Source organism: Camponotus vicinus, unplaced genomic scaffold (genome assembly GCF_025532165.1).
Source record: "Camponotus vicinus isolate PSW18456_S1 unplaced genomic scaffold, iyCamVici1.0 SCAF_14, whole genome shotgun sequence".
Lineage (NCBI taxonomy): Eukaryota > Metazoa > Arthropoda > Insecta > Hymenoptera > Formicidae > Camponotus > Camponotus vicinus.
This window is the reverse complement of record NW_028141950.1, coordinates 13,043,490-13,062,633: the sequence shown is the minus strand read 5'-3', so window position 1 is coordinate 13,062,633 and position 19,144 is coordinate 13,043,490. Positions and strand designations below refer to the sequence as shown.

General features: G+C 35.6%; 2 protein-coding genes across 2 annotated transcripts in view; one reads left to right on the top strand and one right to left on the bottom strand.

The window, feature by feature from the left end:
• LOC145965440 (uncharacterized) overlaps positions 1 to 19,144 on the bottom strand; it is a 105,842-nt gene that overhangs the window by 60,674 nt on the left and 26,024 nt on the right. The gene's annotated exons all lie outside the window — the stretch shown is intronic.
• On the top strand, positions 9,509 to 11,239 carry LOC145965598 (zinc finger protein 862-like). Its single transcript, XM_083089264.1, has 4 exons — positions 9,509 to 9,592; positions 9,711 to 9,774; positions 9,825 to 10,834; positions 11,213 to 11,239. Exons 1-4 carry the CDS (start codon positions 9,509 to 9,511, stop codon positions 11,237 to 11,239), a joined length of 1,185 nt encoding a protein of 394 aa, XP_082945390.1.

The window sequence follows — 19,144 nt, the reverse complement described above, 5'->3', positions numbered from 1 at the left end:
ATTTAAGCAAATTTGTAATTTTTCTATAATTTTACGAGGTTTTATCATTAAGATCAAAAGTAAAAAAAAATAATAATTTATTATATAATTACAAGAATTTTGAATTTTCACTACATATAAGTTTTTGTTTTTGTTAAAATAATGTTTTATATAATGAGTAAAATAATTATATATTTAAAATAATTATAAATTTTTTAGAATTTTCTATTTCGATTTTAACACATCGAATGATGGATATAATGATTTGGTGCAATATGATCTCGATGGAAAAAATAAGCAAATTGTTCACACAAAATTATACTCTTGCCTATCTCGTCAGACAAGGAAACATCTTGATTTTATGTATAGTATTGTTATGAATAATGAGGAGCCGTTAGTTTACTGGATAAGTTCTGATCTCATAACTGTGACAGACCTTAATGTTTCTATGTGCAATATGATTTTACACAAGAAAAACATAAGTGATAACATCGATTTCCAATATATGACGATTGACAAAACAAACATGTACCTTTTAGTATTTAAAGAGAGTCAAAATACTCAACATATCTACGTTTTGAAAAAGAAATATGCAAGTCTCAGCGTAATTGCAAACGAATATGTTGAAAAGATAACAACAAAGACAGATGTAAAAATCTTTAGTTACATTCACGCTTTGGATAAATTTTTGCAACCATATCTTTCAATGAGATGTCTAACACCTGACGAAAATGTTTATAATTTTGAGAATGTGACTGCAACGACAAACAGCATCATTGTAAATCTTCCGGAGCCGGTTGTAAAGAGTGGATGCAAAAAATATAATTTACCAACTACTATATATACTATTACCGTAAGCCTTTTTTTTGTCCTGCTTAGACAACAATCTCAACAAGTCTGAGAAATTCAATGTGCAGACGTACGAGCGATATTACGAAATTCAGAACTTAATACCATTTACAGAGTACAAGTTGAAGTTTACTTTAAGCAATTTTTACTTTGATCAATTATCAATAAATCCATTGCATTCGAATGTGATACCGATAAAAACTAATTCGGGCAAGCTTAATGCACCTGAAAACATTAGTGTTCTAACTTTGACGCCTACTATAGCAGTAGTTCATTGGATGCCACCCAAGAAAGTGACCTGCGTGGCCGTCACCTACGAAGTGCATTGGAAGTCAGTTACATTAGTGAACGGCACGCAACAAAAGAGCAAACAATTTATCAATGTGCCGAAAACGTGTGGCAGACGGCAGATTTTTCACAAAGATTAACTTGTCGCTACCAGTACAAGATTACTTGATATACGTGCATGTGTATCCAATTAATTTCAGCGATTTCTACAACGAGAGTTTAAGCAAGATCGATATATATTCAGAACCAAACAATACTTTGAGCAGGGTCGACATGAATAGCATGGACATTTCATGGATCTCAAACATTAATCTGACGATCTTTTCTACACTAGAGTACAGAGATTTTGCAGCAGAAAAGTGGCACACAATGAATTATATTAAAATGAATTATAACAAAGAAGTAATATACCATGTGAAAGATTTACAATCGGGAACTTTATACAAGTTTCGCTTGATATTGAGATACTTCGAATATGAGGAAAATTATACATGGCCGGCTGATGAAAGATTTATTTTTTCATCACTTGGTAAGCAAACGAAGATACCCATACAGCACAATAAGGTTGCAGACATATTGAAGAATAATTTAATTGAAAATATAGTTTTGCGTTCGATAGCCGTTCATTTCCGTTCGATGACCGTTCAATTACCGTTCGATAGCCGTTCGACGGGCGTTCGACAGTCGTTCGATGACCGTTCATTTCCGTTCAACGAGCGTTTGATAGCCGTTCGACGGTCGTTCAATTACCGTTCGATGACCGTTCGACGGGCGTTCGACAGTCGTTCGATGACCGTTCGTTTCCGTTCGACGGGCGTTCGACAGTCGTTCGATGACCGTTCATTTCCGTTCGACGAGCGTTCGTTTCCGTTTGACAGTCGTTCGATGACCGTTCGATGACCGTTCGATAGCCGTCCGACAGGCGTTCGATCAGGGTCGATCAGGGTCGACACATTAATATTATATCATGCTAAGTTGCATGGAAACATGCATACTTTTGTCTCACGACGCGTTTTTAGTAAAGCGATAATGATACGTGCCTATTCTAAAGTTTCGTACCGAGACGATTGTCTCCTCACAAACTCGCGACATGATGATATTAATAATATATTATACCATGCTGAGTTGCATGGGACCGTACTTTCGTCTTACGACGCGTTTTTGACATGGTGATAATGCCACATCTCTACTATAAAATCTCGTGCCGAGACCTCGTTGCCTCGTCACAAAGAGTTTAGAAGTGCGCGAGTCGAGAAGAGTTTAACAGTGTGTAAAAGTTAAAAAAAAATTATGGATCATCTAGTATCAATTTATAAAGATTGGAAGACAAAATTATTGGACATATTATGTATCGTTGTATTAAACATGACTTTTACATGGAACGTAAGTAGTGTTTTGTGATTATTTTGTGAAAAATTGTTAAAAATTTATGAAAAAAATTGTGTGATAATAAATATTTTTGATATAGTTCTAGGATGAAGTCCGGATACCGGGGTTTGTCAATATTGAGCACCACTAATGGGTGCGGGCGGTACGCCGGCAGGCGCGGCAGGATCTTACAGAAATGTGAGGCGACACCCCGGAGGGCCGCCTCGATGTCGAGAACGGTTTGCGATACGTCGACATCTTCGATCTACGGCGGTTCTTCGGGGAAGAGCCCTACATTGAAATTATAGAAGAGGAAGATTGGAATATTGAAAAGGAAGAGGAGGAGCAGGAGGAAGATAAAGAACGGGAGAATGAGGAAAGAGAAGAGGAATGGATTGACAGATGTAAGTGTTTTTTTTCTTTTTATAAATCTTATTGTGACTAGGTTTTTATTAACACATCTTTTTTCTTTTCTGTTCCAGGAGCGGCCTCCCCCTTAGCCCCCCTCCTCCTATATTAAATTTTAATTATTTTTATATTTTTATTATTATTACTTTTATATTTTATATTATTATTATTATTATTATTAAATATTATTTTATTTGACACGCGCACACACACACACACACACACACACACACATAAATGTATTTACACACACATTTAAATAAACTTTATATTTTAATTGTGAAAAGAATGTGATTATTTACGCGCCTCTCCTTGCGTTCCCTTGCGCTATCTCTCTCTCGCGCGTTAGTTGTAAGTCTCGCGATATCTTCGTTGCGTTCTCTCTCGCGCGTTAGTTATAAGTATAGCGATATCGTTCTCTCTCTCGCACGCGTTGTTCTCGTGCTATTATCGTTCTCTCTTTCGTACGCGCTTAGAATAAGTAATCTCTCTCGCGCTATGACACAAAAATGTATAACAGATTTTTAATAAATTTTATATTTAGTATTGAAAAAAAAAAATGTATTTATTTACGCGCCTCTCCTTGCGCTCCCATCCCTTGCGTCTCTCTCTCTCTTGCGCTAGTTGTAAGTATAGCGATATCGTTCTCTCTCGCACGCGTTGTTCTCGCGCTATTATCGTTCTCTCTTTCGTACGCGTTCTTCTTCTTCTTAGTCCTTTTGTTCGTGTCCGAACATAGTGATCTCTCTCTTTCATATACGTGTGTTGCGCACCAGATTATCACACGTATATGGGACCTACAGTTTAATGCCGATTCCGAACGGCTGAAAAATAGAGAGATTCTCTTGGCAAGATTTCTCGGTGGTTTGCCAGTGCCTTCCGAGAGAGGAGCGAGCGTATACAATTTTTCGGTTCTATCGGGAATCGAACCCGGGACCTTTGGCTTTGTAGACTAGTGCGCTATCTACTGTGCCACGCTTCGCTCTTTCGTACGCGTTATTCTCGCGATATTATAGTTCTCTCTCTCGCACGCGTTGTTCTCGCGCTATTGTCGTTCTCTCTCGCACGCGTTGTTCTTGCAATATCGTTCTCTCTCGCATGCGTTGTCTTGCGCTATTATCGTTCTAAGTCTCGCGATATTATAGTTCTCTCTCGCACGCGTTAATCGCGATATTATCGTTCTCTCTCTTTCATATGCTCGTCGCTATCACTCATTCACTTACCTTTGCGTCGTCCTTCTCCCACCTATGCAGCATCTCACAATGCGTCGTCCTTGTCACACGTTTATGTCATCCTTGTCGCACGTTGATGCCATTCTTGTCGCACTGTCCTCTTCACACACTTAGCGCTATCCTTTTCCCACACGTAGCGCTATCCTTCTCACATCACCGTCTTCTTTCCGCGGATCCCCCTTCTCCTCGCGGATCCCCCTCGTCTATTGGTCGCACCGCGGATCCCCCTTCCCCGCGCGGACCCCCTCGTCCATCGGTCGCGCCGCGGATCCCCCCTTCCCCGCGCGTGACGTCACTCCCCCGCGCTACAGTTCCTCCTTCCCCGCGCTGCAGTTCCTCCTTCCCCGCGCGTGTCGTCACCCCCCCCCGCGCGTGACGTCACTCCCCCCGCGCGTGACGTCACTGACGTCAAAACTGTTATTTTTTTATACCAATTGATTCCTCTCATTATTTTGTACATAAAAGTATTAAGGTAAGATAATCGAAAAATGAATATTTTACTAGATATTATATGATTTATGTAAAATTAAGAAATTATTTCAAGCCTCATGACTCGAAAAGTACTCAATGAAGAACTTCTTTATTATAGTGTTTTGGAATGCTTCCGAGATAAGCTACAAGAATAAGTAATAAAAAATAGGGAGTTCTGTTTAAAAAATTGTAGGTGACCTTCACGTGACCTTCAAACGACTCTCCGAGGTCAAATCATTGCCACCGTCTGATGGCTGCCTTCAAGCCATACAACTTTTGTTTGAAACATTTTTTTATTTAACGCACCGTTTCGGAGATATTTAAGCGTATTATTTAAAATGGGACGCCCAGTATATACATATATATATATATATATATGTATGTATATATATATATACAGAGTGAGTTAATTTAATCGACGCATGCAAATATCTCGTAAAGTAAGCAAAATGTAAAAAATGTTTTATACAAAAGTTGTAGGGCTCGGGGTTACTCGAAGAAAAAATATGTAATTTGCAATTAACAATTACATATTTTTTCTTAAAAACAACTGTTCGACGCGCGACACATGACACGCGACTCGCGGATTCGTCGTGGAGAGCACAGAGGGGGCATAGACCCCCCGCGGGGATCGTATAAATAGGATGAGACGATCGATATTGGAATCAATAACCCTTCGATTATTAGAAGCATTAAGACAACATGGCAAGATACACAAATGAAGAATTTTACGATATGCTAATGGCACTCGGTGAATGTCATGGGGAACATTACGTCGCTGCAAGACGATACGCCGAATTATATACCCAAATCGGCCAAGACATCCAACGGCTGCTGTCATACTTGGAGCAGCTCAAAAATTGTATGAAACGGGCAACGTTCTCCCGAACAAACATGACGTTGGACGAAATCGTAACGCAAGAAATTTGCGGAATACGGAAACAGTTATTCGTGCTCTCGAGCAGGAACCTGAAACAAGTATTCGGAGTATTGTTCAAGAGCATAACTTATCGTATTCGACACTACAGAGGATATTGTGAGGAGAAAAATTGCACGCATTTCATTATACCCGCGTGCAACACTTACGACCAAAAGATTATCCTCTGAGAAGAGTATTTTGCGAAAATTTTCTGAGGAGCGTGAATAGAGATCCCAAATTCCCTTCTCGTATAATATTTAGCGATGAATCGCTATTTACACGAGGATTATTTAATTCACATAACATGCATTTGTGGAACGATGAAAATCCCAGAGTTACACGAGTCAGGAATTTCCAGACTCGGTGGAAACTCAATATCTGGGCTGGAATCATGGGAACTGAAATACTAGGCCCAGTTGTTCTCCCGAATATTTTGACCAGCGCAACATACGTAGACTTATTAAAAAATAATCTACCAGATTTCCTAGAAGTGCCATTATTGGAAAGAAACAAAATTATATTTCAACAAGACGGTGCTGGACCTCACAATGCCAGAATTGTGACGAATTTCTTAAACAATGAGTTTCCTGGATGCTGGATGGGCCGATACGTTGGCCTGCAAGATCTTCGAATCTCAATCCATTGGATTTTTTCTTTGGGGATATTGCAAAGAAAAAATTTATAAAACGCTCCCTGAAGACATTGAAGATTTAGAAACAAGATTGCGATATGCCATATGGTCTTTCGAACAAGACGTAATGGAGAATGTCCAAGGAAATTTATTGAAACGCATGAGAGCTTGCCTTAGGATGGATGGAGGCCATTTCGAGCACCTACTGTAATTTTTAAATTAATCCGCTTGTTTAGTAATCAAACTTATTTTTCAAATCGCAAATCGACATAAGGGTTTGCGATATGATTGCTGGCGCGCGCGGGCTGCCTTGTTGTATACATCTCCGAATTCGAGATTCGGCGATTCGGGGAAATAACAAAACACGATTGCCCGCTGACTTTCGAGAAGATTCTCTGTTTTCATCATTTTAGTTCAAAAGTGATATCTCACTGTCGGGAATCTTCTCGAAGGTTGAGGGTATATAATCTCGCGCCCTGAACGTTACCGGCCCACTTCTCGTTCATTCGCAGAGTTAATACGCATAGTGTCTAATATCGATTTTCGCGCCGCGCGCTTAACCCCTTCACTGTCAGGGACCTCTATAGGGGCCAAAAAAATTCGTGCCACTTTTGCTTCATGGCCCCTATAGGGGCATCTTGAAAAAAACATGTTATTACTGTTACGATTTGATTGTCCTTGAATATTTTAAGGTTTCTGAGGTCGCTGAATTCGAATCTGAAATCAGAATTTCGAACTTCTAAATGGCGGATCAAAATTCAAAATAATTTTGGGTTTGAATAAAAATGGGTTTCTTATCGTTTTTGAGGTCGCCGAATTCGAATCTAATATCAGATTTTCCAAATTAAAAATTGCAAATTTAATATGGCGGACCAGAACAAATAATTGCCATACATAAAAGATGTACACTTTTTTCTTCAATTATTTATAAATCCCGCTATCTGCTGAATCCAGAGTCACGAATTATCAAATCAAGCTGTTTGCATAGAAGTGGAAACGTATACCAGTTTTCAAGAAATAAAAAAAATAAAAAAACGGAGTCAATAACCGCCACGTCCTCGATTCGTGACTCTGGGTTCGGCAGAGAGCGGGATTTAAAAATAATTGAAAAGAGAAATATACAACCTTTACGTATGTCAACTATTTGTTCGAACTCTGGTCCGCCATATTGGATTCACCATTTTGAATTTTGTAATTCTGGCTTCAGATTCGGATTCGGCGACCTCAATAATATTTATACTGACGTATTCATGCAATTTTAAAAACTTTTTTCTTCAACACACTTTTGGCACGGAAAGTTTCTTCTCGCTGGACTGTGAAGGGGTTAATAGATCCTTGCACCGTTATAGAAGCGATTGCACTTCTTGCAGCTCTTCCTTGTGCTTTCGGCACCGTTGTCTGCCTTTGTGTCTTCTCATGCATTGTTTTCTGTTATAATTGTGTAATTTTCGGACAAAATATATACTTTGAGTGTGACTCCGTTTCTATTCACTGGCAAACCGCGATTTCCTAACTCTGACTGCGGATTACGCGAGTGCATAATCGCACACCGCTCTTTTCAGAGCAATCAGAAACAATCCGCTCTTTTCAGAGCGACCAATATTTTTGAACATTTGGAACATTTTCTTTCGTTTTTAAAACCATAAAAAAAAATCAAGGGAGATTAAGACGCTACAATTTAATGACATTTTTTCACATTGTTTTCATATTATTATTAATCGATTTTCAATCAGATAATAGTTTAATAAAAATTTAATATTAATAATAATATTTAATAATAATAAATAAATATTTAATATTAATAATTTAATAATGGTAAATAAATATTTAATAATAATAATAATATTTAAGAATATTTAATAATAATATTTAGTATTAATAATAAATAATATTTAACATTAATAGTGAAAGTATTAAACATTTATTTATTCTAATTAATTTTGAAACAAATATCATACGATGTATAAATATCATATGATAAAAATATTATACGCTAAATTGTCGCGTTCTTCAATCAAACACATGTTCACGTTCGACAGCGCTGTTAGTACCTTAACCTACCGTAACCTACCATAACCAAACACTGTTTGCTGTCGCCGGGTAAATATCGTCGCGTCGTCGCATCATGTAATAACGTATGTGCGCGTGTGTTTCTTTAATCGAGTGGTTTTTAATTGCCAACAGTGATTATTCGACAGTGATTGATAGTGATTAGTGATAGAGTCATTGGTAAATTTCTCGTCTTATCGAGTGAGTGAATGAATGTGATTATATTGAAGTTTATAAAAGAATACAGTTTATAAAAGAAAAAAGAACTTTCGATTAATTATTTAGTGTGGATCTCTGTCCCTTAGAACGTAATATCTACGTTCAATTTGAGTGAAAGTACGATCTATCGGAAAATTCATTTCTCAAGAAATTACAGCAATGCATCGAACAAGGTAATAATAACTATTCTTTGGTGTTGTGTGAAAACAGATTTCGGGATGTCAAATAAACAGTGTTAGAGAAAATTCGCGAAAGAGAGGGGTTTTTAGTGGGTAGGGAGTACCGAGTTGGTAATTCGACTTGGTACTCGAGACCCACATAACTCATTGGACCGGCCGGTGAGTATGTATAAAATGCATTTTCCCCTCTCTCGTAAAAAAAAAACAAAAAACAGTTTATTAAAGTGAAAATGTATAATAATAAAAAGTAAATAATAATTTAAGTAAGAGTAATAATGACTTCAAGTGAGTAAGCAAATGAGGGAGAGAGAGAGGCAGAGAGAGAGAGAGAATGAGAATGTATGTATTCGCATGTATATATGTAGCGATCAGCTGATCGCAGCAGGTGCCCCGCGTAAGCACCCGCGTCTGACGGTGAATCGCGCCACCCTTGCCTGCCTCTTGTATCCGACCCATCATAAGTTAATTACTTCCTTTAATAATTCAAAAACTAAGCGTCGGACGAAATTTTGCCAAAGAAAAAATCGTCTTAGAATTGATTCAAGAATGTGTCATTTTAAGGACAATAGCGTTATTTTGAATCACCCTGTATATATTGTGACGTTGCCGTCCCGACGCGCGTCCATCCACCCCGGAAGTCCTATCGAGGCGCGAACCGAGCGGCCGCGCCAGACAGGATTGCGAGAGCTGTACCGAAATCTTCGGAGAGACGGGCAATAATTTGTAATATCGCGTCTTTAATAATGTTTTTCTTTTTATTTTTTTTCTAATTTTGCGACTTGAGCATCTCGGAGCGACTTTTCTGGACGAAGAAGAGGACGAGGAGAAACCTTTCGACAACTGGAAGCGGCGTTTTAACTCCGCTAACGACCAGAGTTGCCAGGTGGGTCAGGTTTTTCGCGCATGCGCGACAATAATGGCGGCTAACCAGCGCTGTATCACTGGTATCTGGTATCGGGTATCACATGGAAGATTTGGCGGACTGAAGGAAAGTTACTGGGTGCACAGACATAGTGAACAGTTTATTAAAAATTTAGTGATATTTAATATCGTTTGTCTGAACAGTAGTGAGTGTTAATAGTGAGTGTTAATAATAGTGAGTTTATTTATACCTTTAGTGCAATAAAAATAAAGAACGATTTGGCGGGATTAAACGATCAGGTCTGGTTAGGAGAGTTTTGGGTAAGTTAATAAATATTATTAATATTTAAAAAAGATGGAATTTAATAAAGGAGCTATTAAAAAACGTAGAATTAGGGAATTTCAAATTTCTTGGCTAGATGAAAGTAGTTTTAAAGGATGGTTAGCTCCTCATCCTTCAGAAAATAAAGCGCTTTGCACAGCATGTAATAAAACTATCAGTTGTCGGAAAACAAATTTAATTGAACATTCACATACGGTCAAACATATTGAGAAAATAAGAATGTTGAATTATAAAGCCGATAATAATAATAATAATATATTATCACATAAAGATAGAGTCAAACGCGCGGAAATAAAATTAGCTGCTTTTTTCGCGGAGCATAATGTTGCTTTTTCCATCGTAGATCATTTAATTCCATTATTAAAAGACATTTGTATAGATTCTGAAATTGCACAAGATCTTTCACTTGCTCGAACAAAGTGTTCAAGTATTGTCACAAATATTATTGCAAAACACGAATCAGAAAAAATCGTTGAATATTTAAAAACGCGTAGATTTTCGATTTTAGTTGACGAAAGCACAGATATATCAGATAATAAATTAATGTGCATTTTAGTTCGGTATGTTTTTCCTTTAAATAAAAAAGTTTCTACTCGATTATTAGAATTATTAAGTTTAGATGCGACAGATTGTTCAGCAAATAAAATTTTCGAAACATTTAAAAATTTTTTGGAAGAAAAAGAAATTCCCATTAAAAATATTATTGGATTAGCGTGTGACAATGCATCTGTTATGGTAGGATGCAATAATTCTTTTATGAGTCATTTAAAATCAGAAATACCGGAATTAATAACATTAAATTGTATTTGTCATTCGTCTGCACTCGTAGCTAGTAAAGCTTGTGAAAAATTACCTTCATCTTGCGAAAATTTAATTAAAGGAATTGCCACTTACATTTCGGGCAGTGCAAAGAGATGTGCAATTTTGGTTGAATTTCAAAATTTTTTTGATATAGAGCGACATAAAATATTAAAACTTTCCAATACTAGATGGCTTAGTTTACATAAATGTGTTTTCAGACTTTTGGAAAATTGGGAAGTGTTAAAAAATTATTTTATTTTAGCAGTAGTTGAAGATAAATTAAAATCGGCAGAGATTATTTTAGAAAGTTTGAATAATAACTCAATTAAAGCATATTTATTATTTTTGAAATATTCTTTAAATTTTTTAAATAATTTAACGCTTTGTTTCAATCGCGTAATATTTTAATACATAAATTATATGAAAGCAGTAAACAATTAGTATTTCAATTTGCGCAAAATTTTGTAAATCTTGACGTATTAAATGATATTTTTATTTTAAATTTAACCCATTAGCGCCTGAACGGACATTTTTCGGTACCAAAGTTCAGAGAGTCACTGTACGATGCATTTGATCGAAAAAAATTTTGGAACCACTGTTCCCTATGTTTTGAAGGTTGCTCTTTCGAATGGTGGTGGTTAGAAGATCCTAAAATGAGTTTTTTTATGGAAAAATAGTAAATAAAAAAAAACAGAAATTTTTTGATGAAATTTTTTTTTGAGGTAATTTTTTTTTGCATTTGCATTTTTCTACATACTTAAGACCGATAAATATCGCGTCCATGACACCAAAACTAAAAGTTATTGGCTATATATAATTAAAAAAAATTTTTTATTTAGACAAAATGGCGTCCGAAACAACAAATTTTAGTTTTAAACTTCAGTTTCAGAAAGTAGAAAGTAGAATATCATTTTTGGGTATTTCATAATATTGCCTTTCTCCCATTACCCATTTGTAATCGTGATTTGGCGCTAATTTTGTCTGATTTTCCTCATAACTATTTCGTACCTGTCTATAGGACATTTTTGGAATATTTTTGATGCCACTTGAGGAAGCGCCTGATTCCGTATCAGATTCAGAATCTGAATCAGAAGATCCAGAATCATTCAAACAAGGAATGAAAATAGCCTTCGAAGTGCCATTTTCATTTTCTTCCAGTTCAATGAGTTCTTCTCGAACTAGTTTTTGTTTTTTCCGTTGAGGTGGATGTGACATGTCAAAGAGTAAATAACCAAATGACAGTAGTAATCAAATAATTATACTCTTTTTGGATTACTTTTAGAGAGATTAGAGAAATAACTACTCACGAATTACTATCATAGAAAGCTTCTTCAGTAATACAGTGAACTCTCGAAGTAATATGATTTATTGATGCAAACAATGTGAAGTATTGATATATGGTTAATATTTCTATGTAATATATGTATAATTCAATCTGATTGCATTTTAATTCGAGAAAAATTTGAAAAATATTACATTACTGATTCATTTAAAAAATCTCTTTGGAACTAATTATACAATAAAAATGTTGAATTTGTGATCAGTGACCTCAAAAACAGTTCAGCAATTTTTTTCTCGATAACTATGGGCTTAAGGAAAAATATTCTAGAAACAAAAAAGTCTTAATATTAGTCAAAGAATACCCTCAAATTTTTTCAGATTTTTTAAACGATTTTTCGAAAATTTCAATTTTCCCATTTTCTGGAAAATCAAAAATTTTCTTTTACGGTCCTGAAAAAATTTGAGGGTATTCTTTGACTAATATTAAGACTTTTTTGTTCTTAGAAAATTTTTCCTCAAGTCCATAGTTATCGAGAAAAAAATTACTGAAGTTTAAAACTAAAATTTGTTGTTTCGGACGCCATTTTGTCTAAATAAAAAATTTTTTTTAATTATATATAGCCAATAACTTTTAGTTTTGGTGTCATGGACGCGATATTTATCGGTCTTAAGTATGTAGAAAAATGCAAATGCAAAAAAAAATTACCTCAAAAAAAAATTTCATCAAAAAATTTCTGTTTTCTTTTTTTAATTTACTATTTTTCCATAAAAAAACTCATTTTAGGGTCTTCTAACCACCACCATTCGAAAGAGCAACCTTCAAAACATAGGGAACAGTGGTTCCAAAATTTTTTTCGATCAAATGCATCGTACAGTGACTCTCTGAACTTTGGTACCGAAAAATGTCCGTTCAGGCGCTAATGGGTTAAATGATCGAAAGAATATAAAACATATAGATAATGTATATGTAGGATCGGAATGTGAAAGTTTTTTAGAAACTTTATCTTTAGAATGCGCGCAACAAATTAAATTTAAATGTTTAGATTTTTATATTATTGCAGTTCAAGAAATGTTAAAACGTTTACCGTGTAATGATTTCTTTTTTCAGCAATTAACGTTTTTAGATCCGAAAATAGCTTTATATAATGAAGGTAGAAATAAAATTAAAGATTTGACTCATATTGCTACGCGAATTAGACACAATAATATCACTCAATTAGCTTTTGAATGGAGGATTTTACCTTCAATCTTTAATGAAGAAAAGAAACTAGAATTAGCTTCTCTTGAAATAGATGAGATGTGGAAAAATATATTAAACTCTAAAAATTTAGATGGAACAAAAATATTTCCAAATTTAGAATTGTTAGTTGAAATAATCCTTTCTCTTCCACACTCAAATGCTGAGGTCGAAAGAATTTTTTCTATTGTAACTGATGTTAGAAATAAAAAACGAAATCGATTATCTAATGATACAGTTTCCGCGATTTGTATAATTCGGTCCAGCTTTCAAGACGCGGAAAAAAATTGTATTAATTTTGACGTGAACGCAAGGCATTTAGAACTGCATAATACGCTAAATTTATATGGAGACATAGCGCAAATCTGATGGTTTTATAAAAATAATAAAATTTTTTTTAAATTTTTGTTTTTTTGTACTATTTTGCATGAAAGCTTTTGCATTCTATTAGCTTTACTTATCTAGCCATGACACTATTTTCTTTATGCACGCTGCATGTATATTATTTTTTTAGTTTATTAGTTTAGAGTTTATTTTTGAGTTTTTACTTCAGAGTTTATTTTTCAAAGTTTATTATTTTAGAGTTTATTGTTATATTTATTTTTACTTAACAATAAGAATTTATTTTTATATATTATATAGTTTGCTGTGCAATTTCATGTGCAATATTTTATTTTTTAATTTTTATTAATTATTTATTTTTGGAGAAGGGGTTTTTAGTGGGTGAGAGTCCCACACTACCTCGCTTGACCGGCTAGCGAGGTGTGCATAATGCATTTTCCCCTTTCGTCGATCGAAAAAAAAAAAACGGTCAATAATATTATTTTTAAAAAATTAATTATAAATATTTTTTATTTATTACAAAATAAATTTATTTTATTGTTTTTATATATTAATACTATTTTTAATATACATATAAGATTGTTTTTTATATTTATATGTAAAAAAGATGCTTATTTTTTAGTTTTATTAATATGTTTATTTATTTTGTGTATGTGTAATTTATGTATTTTAATAACCAATGTTTTATAAGTAATTTTATGTACTTTATATTGTGTATATTTTATGTATTTTATATTATGTGTGTATGTAAACACATACGCATATATACGCAGATAAAAATGTGTGCCGTTGATTACTCGGAATAATTTTCTAAGAGAACATTTTTTTCGGGCGATCAGCGGCACACCTTTTTATCTGTATTAGATACTTCATTGAGGCCGCGTTCGCTGCGCATGCGCGAAAAACCTGACCCGCCTGGCATCACTGCTAACGACAGCTATTTCAAGCGCCGAAATAACGCCCGAAGATTCCCGAGCAAGGATAACGCAGGATCAAGGGTGGTGTGCGCCTCCACCGAGGGAAGAATGAGCCTCCATACAATCGTTTTCCGGGCCCCGGATTATAGGGCCCGTGTTGCCACTATCCTACGTGGACACCGATAAAAGATCGGTTGGACGATGGCTGCCTTAAGAGGATCGCCCAGAATTTGTCAAGATTTTAATTATCGGGGCCGTTACGACCTCCGATACGGCATTGTCGCGGAACGCCGCGAATTCTATCGTATAGCGGCGCGATTGGCTACGCATCCGCGCATTCCTGCGCGCAAGATTGACCCGGGCCCGTTATCGACCATGGATCGCGAGATCCAGGCACTGACTCTGGCGCGGGCGCTCGTTAAGTAAAGTCTTTTTCGTTGTCGTTTGTCGTTGGTGTTTCGCAGAAGAAACTGAGAGGACGGAGCCGAGGATCATCCCCTGGCTACAAGAGCGAGCATATCGGTGAGGCTGCCCATCTTTAATTTGTGAGCCACATACACGATTCCGTCCGTTACCCGGCCATTCTGTCGCCGTCGCCATTTTCGTGTGTCGTTTTCGCGGGCCTTGTCCTAAGATTTCGATTTTGGTGAGTTTCGGGCGACCGGAGACCGAGGTTTCGAGGACGATCGTAACGTCGGCATAAATCGATAGGGGACCGTTCGTCTCTCTGGGATTCGGGGGTTCTTCGCGAAACGCGTAGTAACCGGCTCTCGTATATCGACCACGTGCGCGGTAAATCGCGAGGAATGCGTTCGCTGTCCATGCTGTCGTAAAGAGTTGTCGAAACCGCGTAAGATATCCTCGTAATCGATCTTTGTACGATTTTCGTGTGGTAATTAGCGTGTGTGTGTGAGTTTTACGTTTCGTGAATTTGCGAGTGAGTGTCTTTCCGCCTCTTTGTCGCGCTTATTACATTGTATGATTCGTGCTTAATTCGTGATATTTGTCGTGTGTGTGTGTGTGTCGCGGTGCGTGATAAATTACGGCAAAATACGAGACTGTAGAATTTCGAAAGATTCGCGTATATTAGGAGCGTTGTATCGAAAAGTCTAGTAAAAGCGGCGTAAGATAATCGCATTGACCGTGCTTGTCGCAAGCGAGTTCTCACGTCTTCGCAAATTAATTAATTATTCTCGCTTGATCATTAGGCATTCTTTCGAACCGATTGCTGTCGATTAGAATATCGAGATTAAAAATTAGAGCGAGTAAAAGTGCGTTTGCGGGAAAAGTCTCGTAAAATAAGACGACGATTTGACTGTCGAATTATTGTTACGTTTTTCGATGCGCCGTTCGGCCTCGCTAAGTCTGGCTGTAAAAACAGTATAAGAAATACTGAGTGTTAAAAAAGTCTGGACACGGTCGAATATCTCGATAAGGAAGAATTTTACTAGAAAGTGTTTCAGACAAAAGTTGTATGGCTTCGAGGGGGACATAACATTTTATTAGAAGTTATTTGAAGGTCACATGAAGGTCACCTTCAATTTCTTAAATGGAATCTACTCTTTCTCATTACATATTCTTGTAGCTCCTAATTTTTTAATAGGACTATACTCTATTTTTACTCTATTTTTAGTTTATATTTTGATGAATCATACTATAATTTATTAAAAATTTTTTTTATAAATTAAATTATAATATATGAAAATATAAAAGATTATTAAAGATATTTAATCTTAGATCTCAGATATTTAAATTCTATAACAAGATAACATTTAATAATTTTCTTACATCTGTTCTCTCTCTCTTTCTCTCTCTCTCTCTCTTCTTCTTCACTTAAAAGAATTAATGAAATGAATAACTATTCGTACTATCCAATTTTGTTCAGAATTAAATTTATCTATTATAGTATTATTACATGTGTGATTTGGATTTCTATATAAAATAAAATTGCCTTTTTTATGAGAATATATCTAGTTTATTTTAAAAACATTTTATTTACTAATAGCCAGCTTTCATATTTATAGCTTTTAGTTTCAAGTAATTATCATTGCTTAGAATAGGAATCTTCATTATCATGTAATATAAATTACTTTTTTTGTAAATATATATTATAATATTGGTTCTGGTATCGCTCTCTAATCCACGCCAATTTTCTACATTGTTGAGATTTTGATTTTTTTTATTTGTGATACGAAGTAGCATAAGTTGACAAGATATACAAATGCATTTTTGTCCAAATTCTTTGTCATCTTCTTCAATAGCTTTTGAACAAGAATCTAATACGTGACATTTTTTTTGTGTGAAATTTGTGCGCCACAAAAGAAAAATCATTATTCTTGCAAGCGGGACATTCTTCAATTTGTGAATTATTATATGTGATTGTATGTTGTATTAGATTGTATATTGAAATTAGTATTTATAATCTAGTTGTCGATATTTTGCAATGTATTTAACACGACCCAAATTTTTTTCTGATTCTATTTACTACAATTAAGACGACCTTTGAGGTATTTAATATGTTTTAAAATAAATAAATCTGCTCTCATTGATAATTTAATATTTGCGAGTAATATTTTTATGATACTAAATTCTGCTTCAACATCTCCAGATACCGTTACTTCTCTGTCTTCAAATTTATCTCGATACACAGCTAATCAAAGAAATTTTTCGCTTCTTCAATATTGTGAGCTACTATTAATTGGCTAAATACTTATCAGATAAAATGTTTTTACGCGTAACCGTGCAATTTTTAAAAAATTTGCGTATTTTTTTTATAAAATGAGCAGTATCTATATCGAGATACATATATAACAGTAAAGTGTTTTTCTATCTTTCTATATGTTATCCGCATAATCGTCAATATTATTATAATTAGTGAATGCTTGAACGACTGCAGTAAACAAGACTATTGATGCATCACTAGTTACCTCTCACGGAAAAGAAACATCGCTTTGAATCCATTATATTAAATGTTTATTAACTATTATGCTACTCGTTATTATGATATATGACTCATTACATTTGCGTAATCAGATTAGTAGGTATACAAGGCGGGTTCTAACTCAGGTCCTCTCAGGGGGGGTGAGGCGCGAGGGGATCTCAGCGGCGCGGGGGAATGACGTCACGCGGGACGGAGGGGATTTCGTTGCCGCGGGGGCTGCGGGGCAGGGCGGGGGACGCTTGTGTTGGATGTTTTATGACAAGTATAAACAATCATAAACCGATGTTCGACTGCTTTGTACCCTTGCCGCGCGTGTGAGAGAGAACGATAATATCGCGTACGAGAGAGAACGATAGCGAGACTTCTAATTAATGCGAGAGCACGCAAAGGATTGGAGCGCAAGGAAAAGGCGTGTAAATAATTGCAATTTTTTTGAAATATAAATTTATTTAAAAATGTGTATGAGTATTACAAATTGTGTGTGTGTGTGTGTGTGTGTGTGTGTGTACTTAATATTAAAATTTAAAAATTAATAAAATATAGGGAAAAAAAATAAAATGATGAATATAAAATAATGCGGACGGTGCGCCGGGCTGTAAGGGGGAGGCAGCTCCTGAAACAGGAAAAACGCTACATTAATTTTATCTTAATTAAAATAAAAAAAATAAAAAAAACTAATTTAAAAATTTTAAAAAGAAATATGTACCTTAGCCCCCTGGAACTGCAGAGCCGTACCAGTATTCCAGTAATCGTCTTCTTCTTTCCTCTCCCAGTCTTCTTTGTATTTCCCGTATTCTCTCCTCTTCGATTATTCTGTTCTCTTCGTATCTTATAACCGATAGTTCGCAGATTTCGTCAAATAGGGACTCCATCCCGAAGAGCAGCCGCAGATTAAAAATGTCGAGATATCTCCACGATCCATTTACATCATTATCCTGGCGACTCTCCGGGGTGTCGCCCCATTCCTCCGCGAGATCGTGTAGCGCGTTCCAGCGCTCCGCCCGCACGTTGCGTCGATGCTGTATGTTGATGAACCCGGGAATTTTGACATCATCGGGGTACTATAAAATAATATATATTAAAAATCCACATACACATACGCACAATTGTTTTCACAAAAACACTACCTACCTTCCAGACAAATACCACTTTTAGTATCACAGAAAATAAGAGCTCTACAAAACTCCTCTTCCAAAATGAAAAATGAAAAATAGAATCCATTTTATTTGCAGCGTAAGAAATAATCACACACACACACACACACACACACACACACGGAAAAAGAAATACCACGGTTAAACTCGCTGACGCTCTCCTTCCGGACAATACACGACTGAGATTGAAATCGAATGTTACTCTCCGCTGTAGGAATTATAAAGGTCTCAAAACTGGAAGGGTTACACTAGTGTACGAATATTTTTTACACCCACTGTATATATTAACCATTCATGATCCTTTCATAGTCTTTTTCTACGCTCGGTATAAACAATATGAACAGTATTCCTATGAAGAGAAATGGATCTTGGAACCTTCCTTCTTTTTATGTTTTCTGTTTATGATACCAATATTCGACTGCTTTACACCCTTGCCGCGCGTGTGAGAGAGAACGCGTACAAGAGAGAACGATAGCGAGACTTATAATTAATGCGACAGCACGCAAAGGATTGGAGCGCAAGGGAAAGGCGTGTAAATAATTGCAATTTTTTTTGTTACAATTAAAAATATATAATTTATTTAAATGTGTGAGTTTAATAAAAAAAGTATACAATATAAAAGAAAAAATAATATATAAAATAGGCCGTCGGGCTATGTGGGGAAGCCGTTTCTGA

Coding starts and splice junctions, on each gene's coding strand:
- LOC145965598 (XM_083089264.1), top strand. CDS start 9,509: ATGGCGGCTAACCAGCGCTGTATCACTGGTATCTGGTATCGGGTATCA. Junction 9,593..9,710: donor GACTGAAGGAAAGTTACTGG/GTGCACAGACAT, acceptor TTATACCTTTAG/TGCAATAAAAATAAAGAACG. Junction 10,835..11,212: donor GACTTTTGGAAAATTGGGAA/GTGTTAAAAAAT, acceptor TATGTTTTGAAG/GTTGCTCTTTCGAATGGTGG.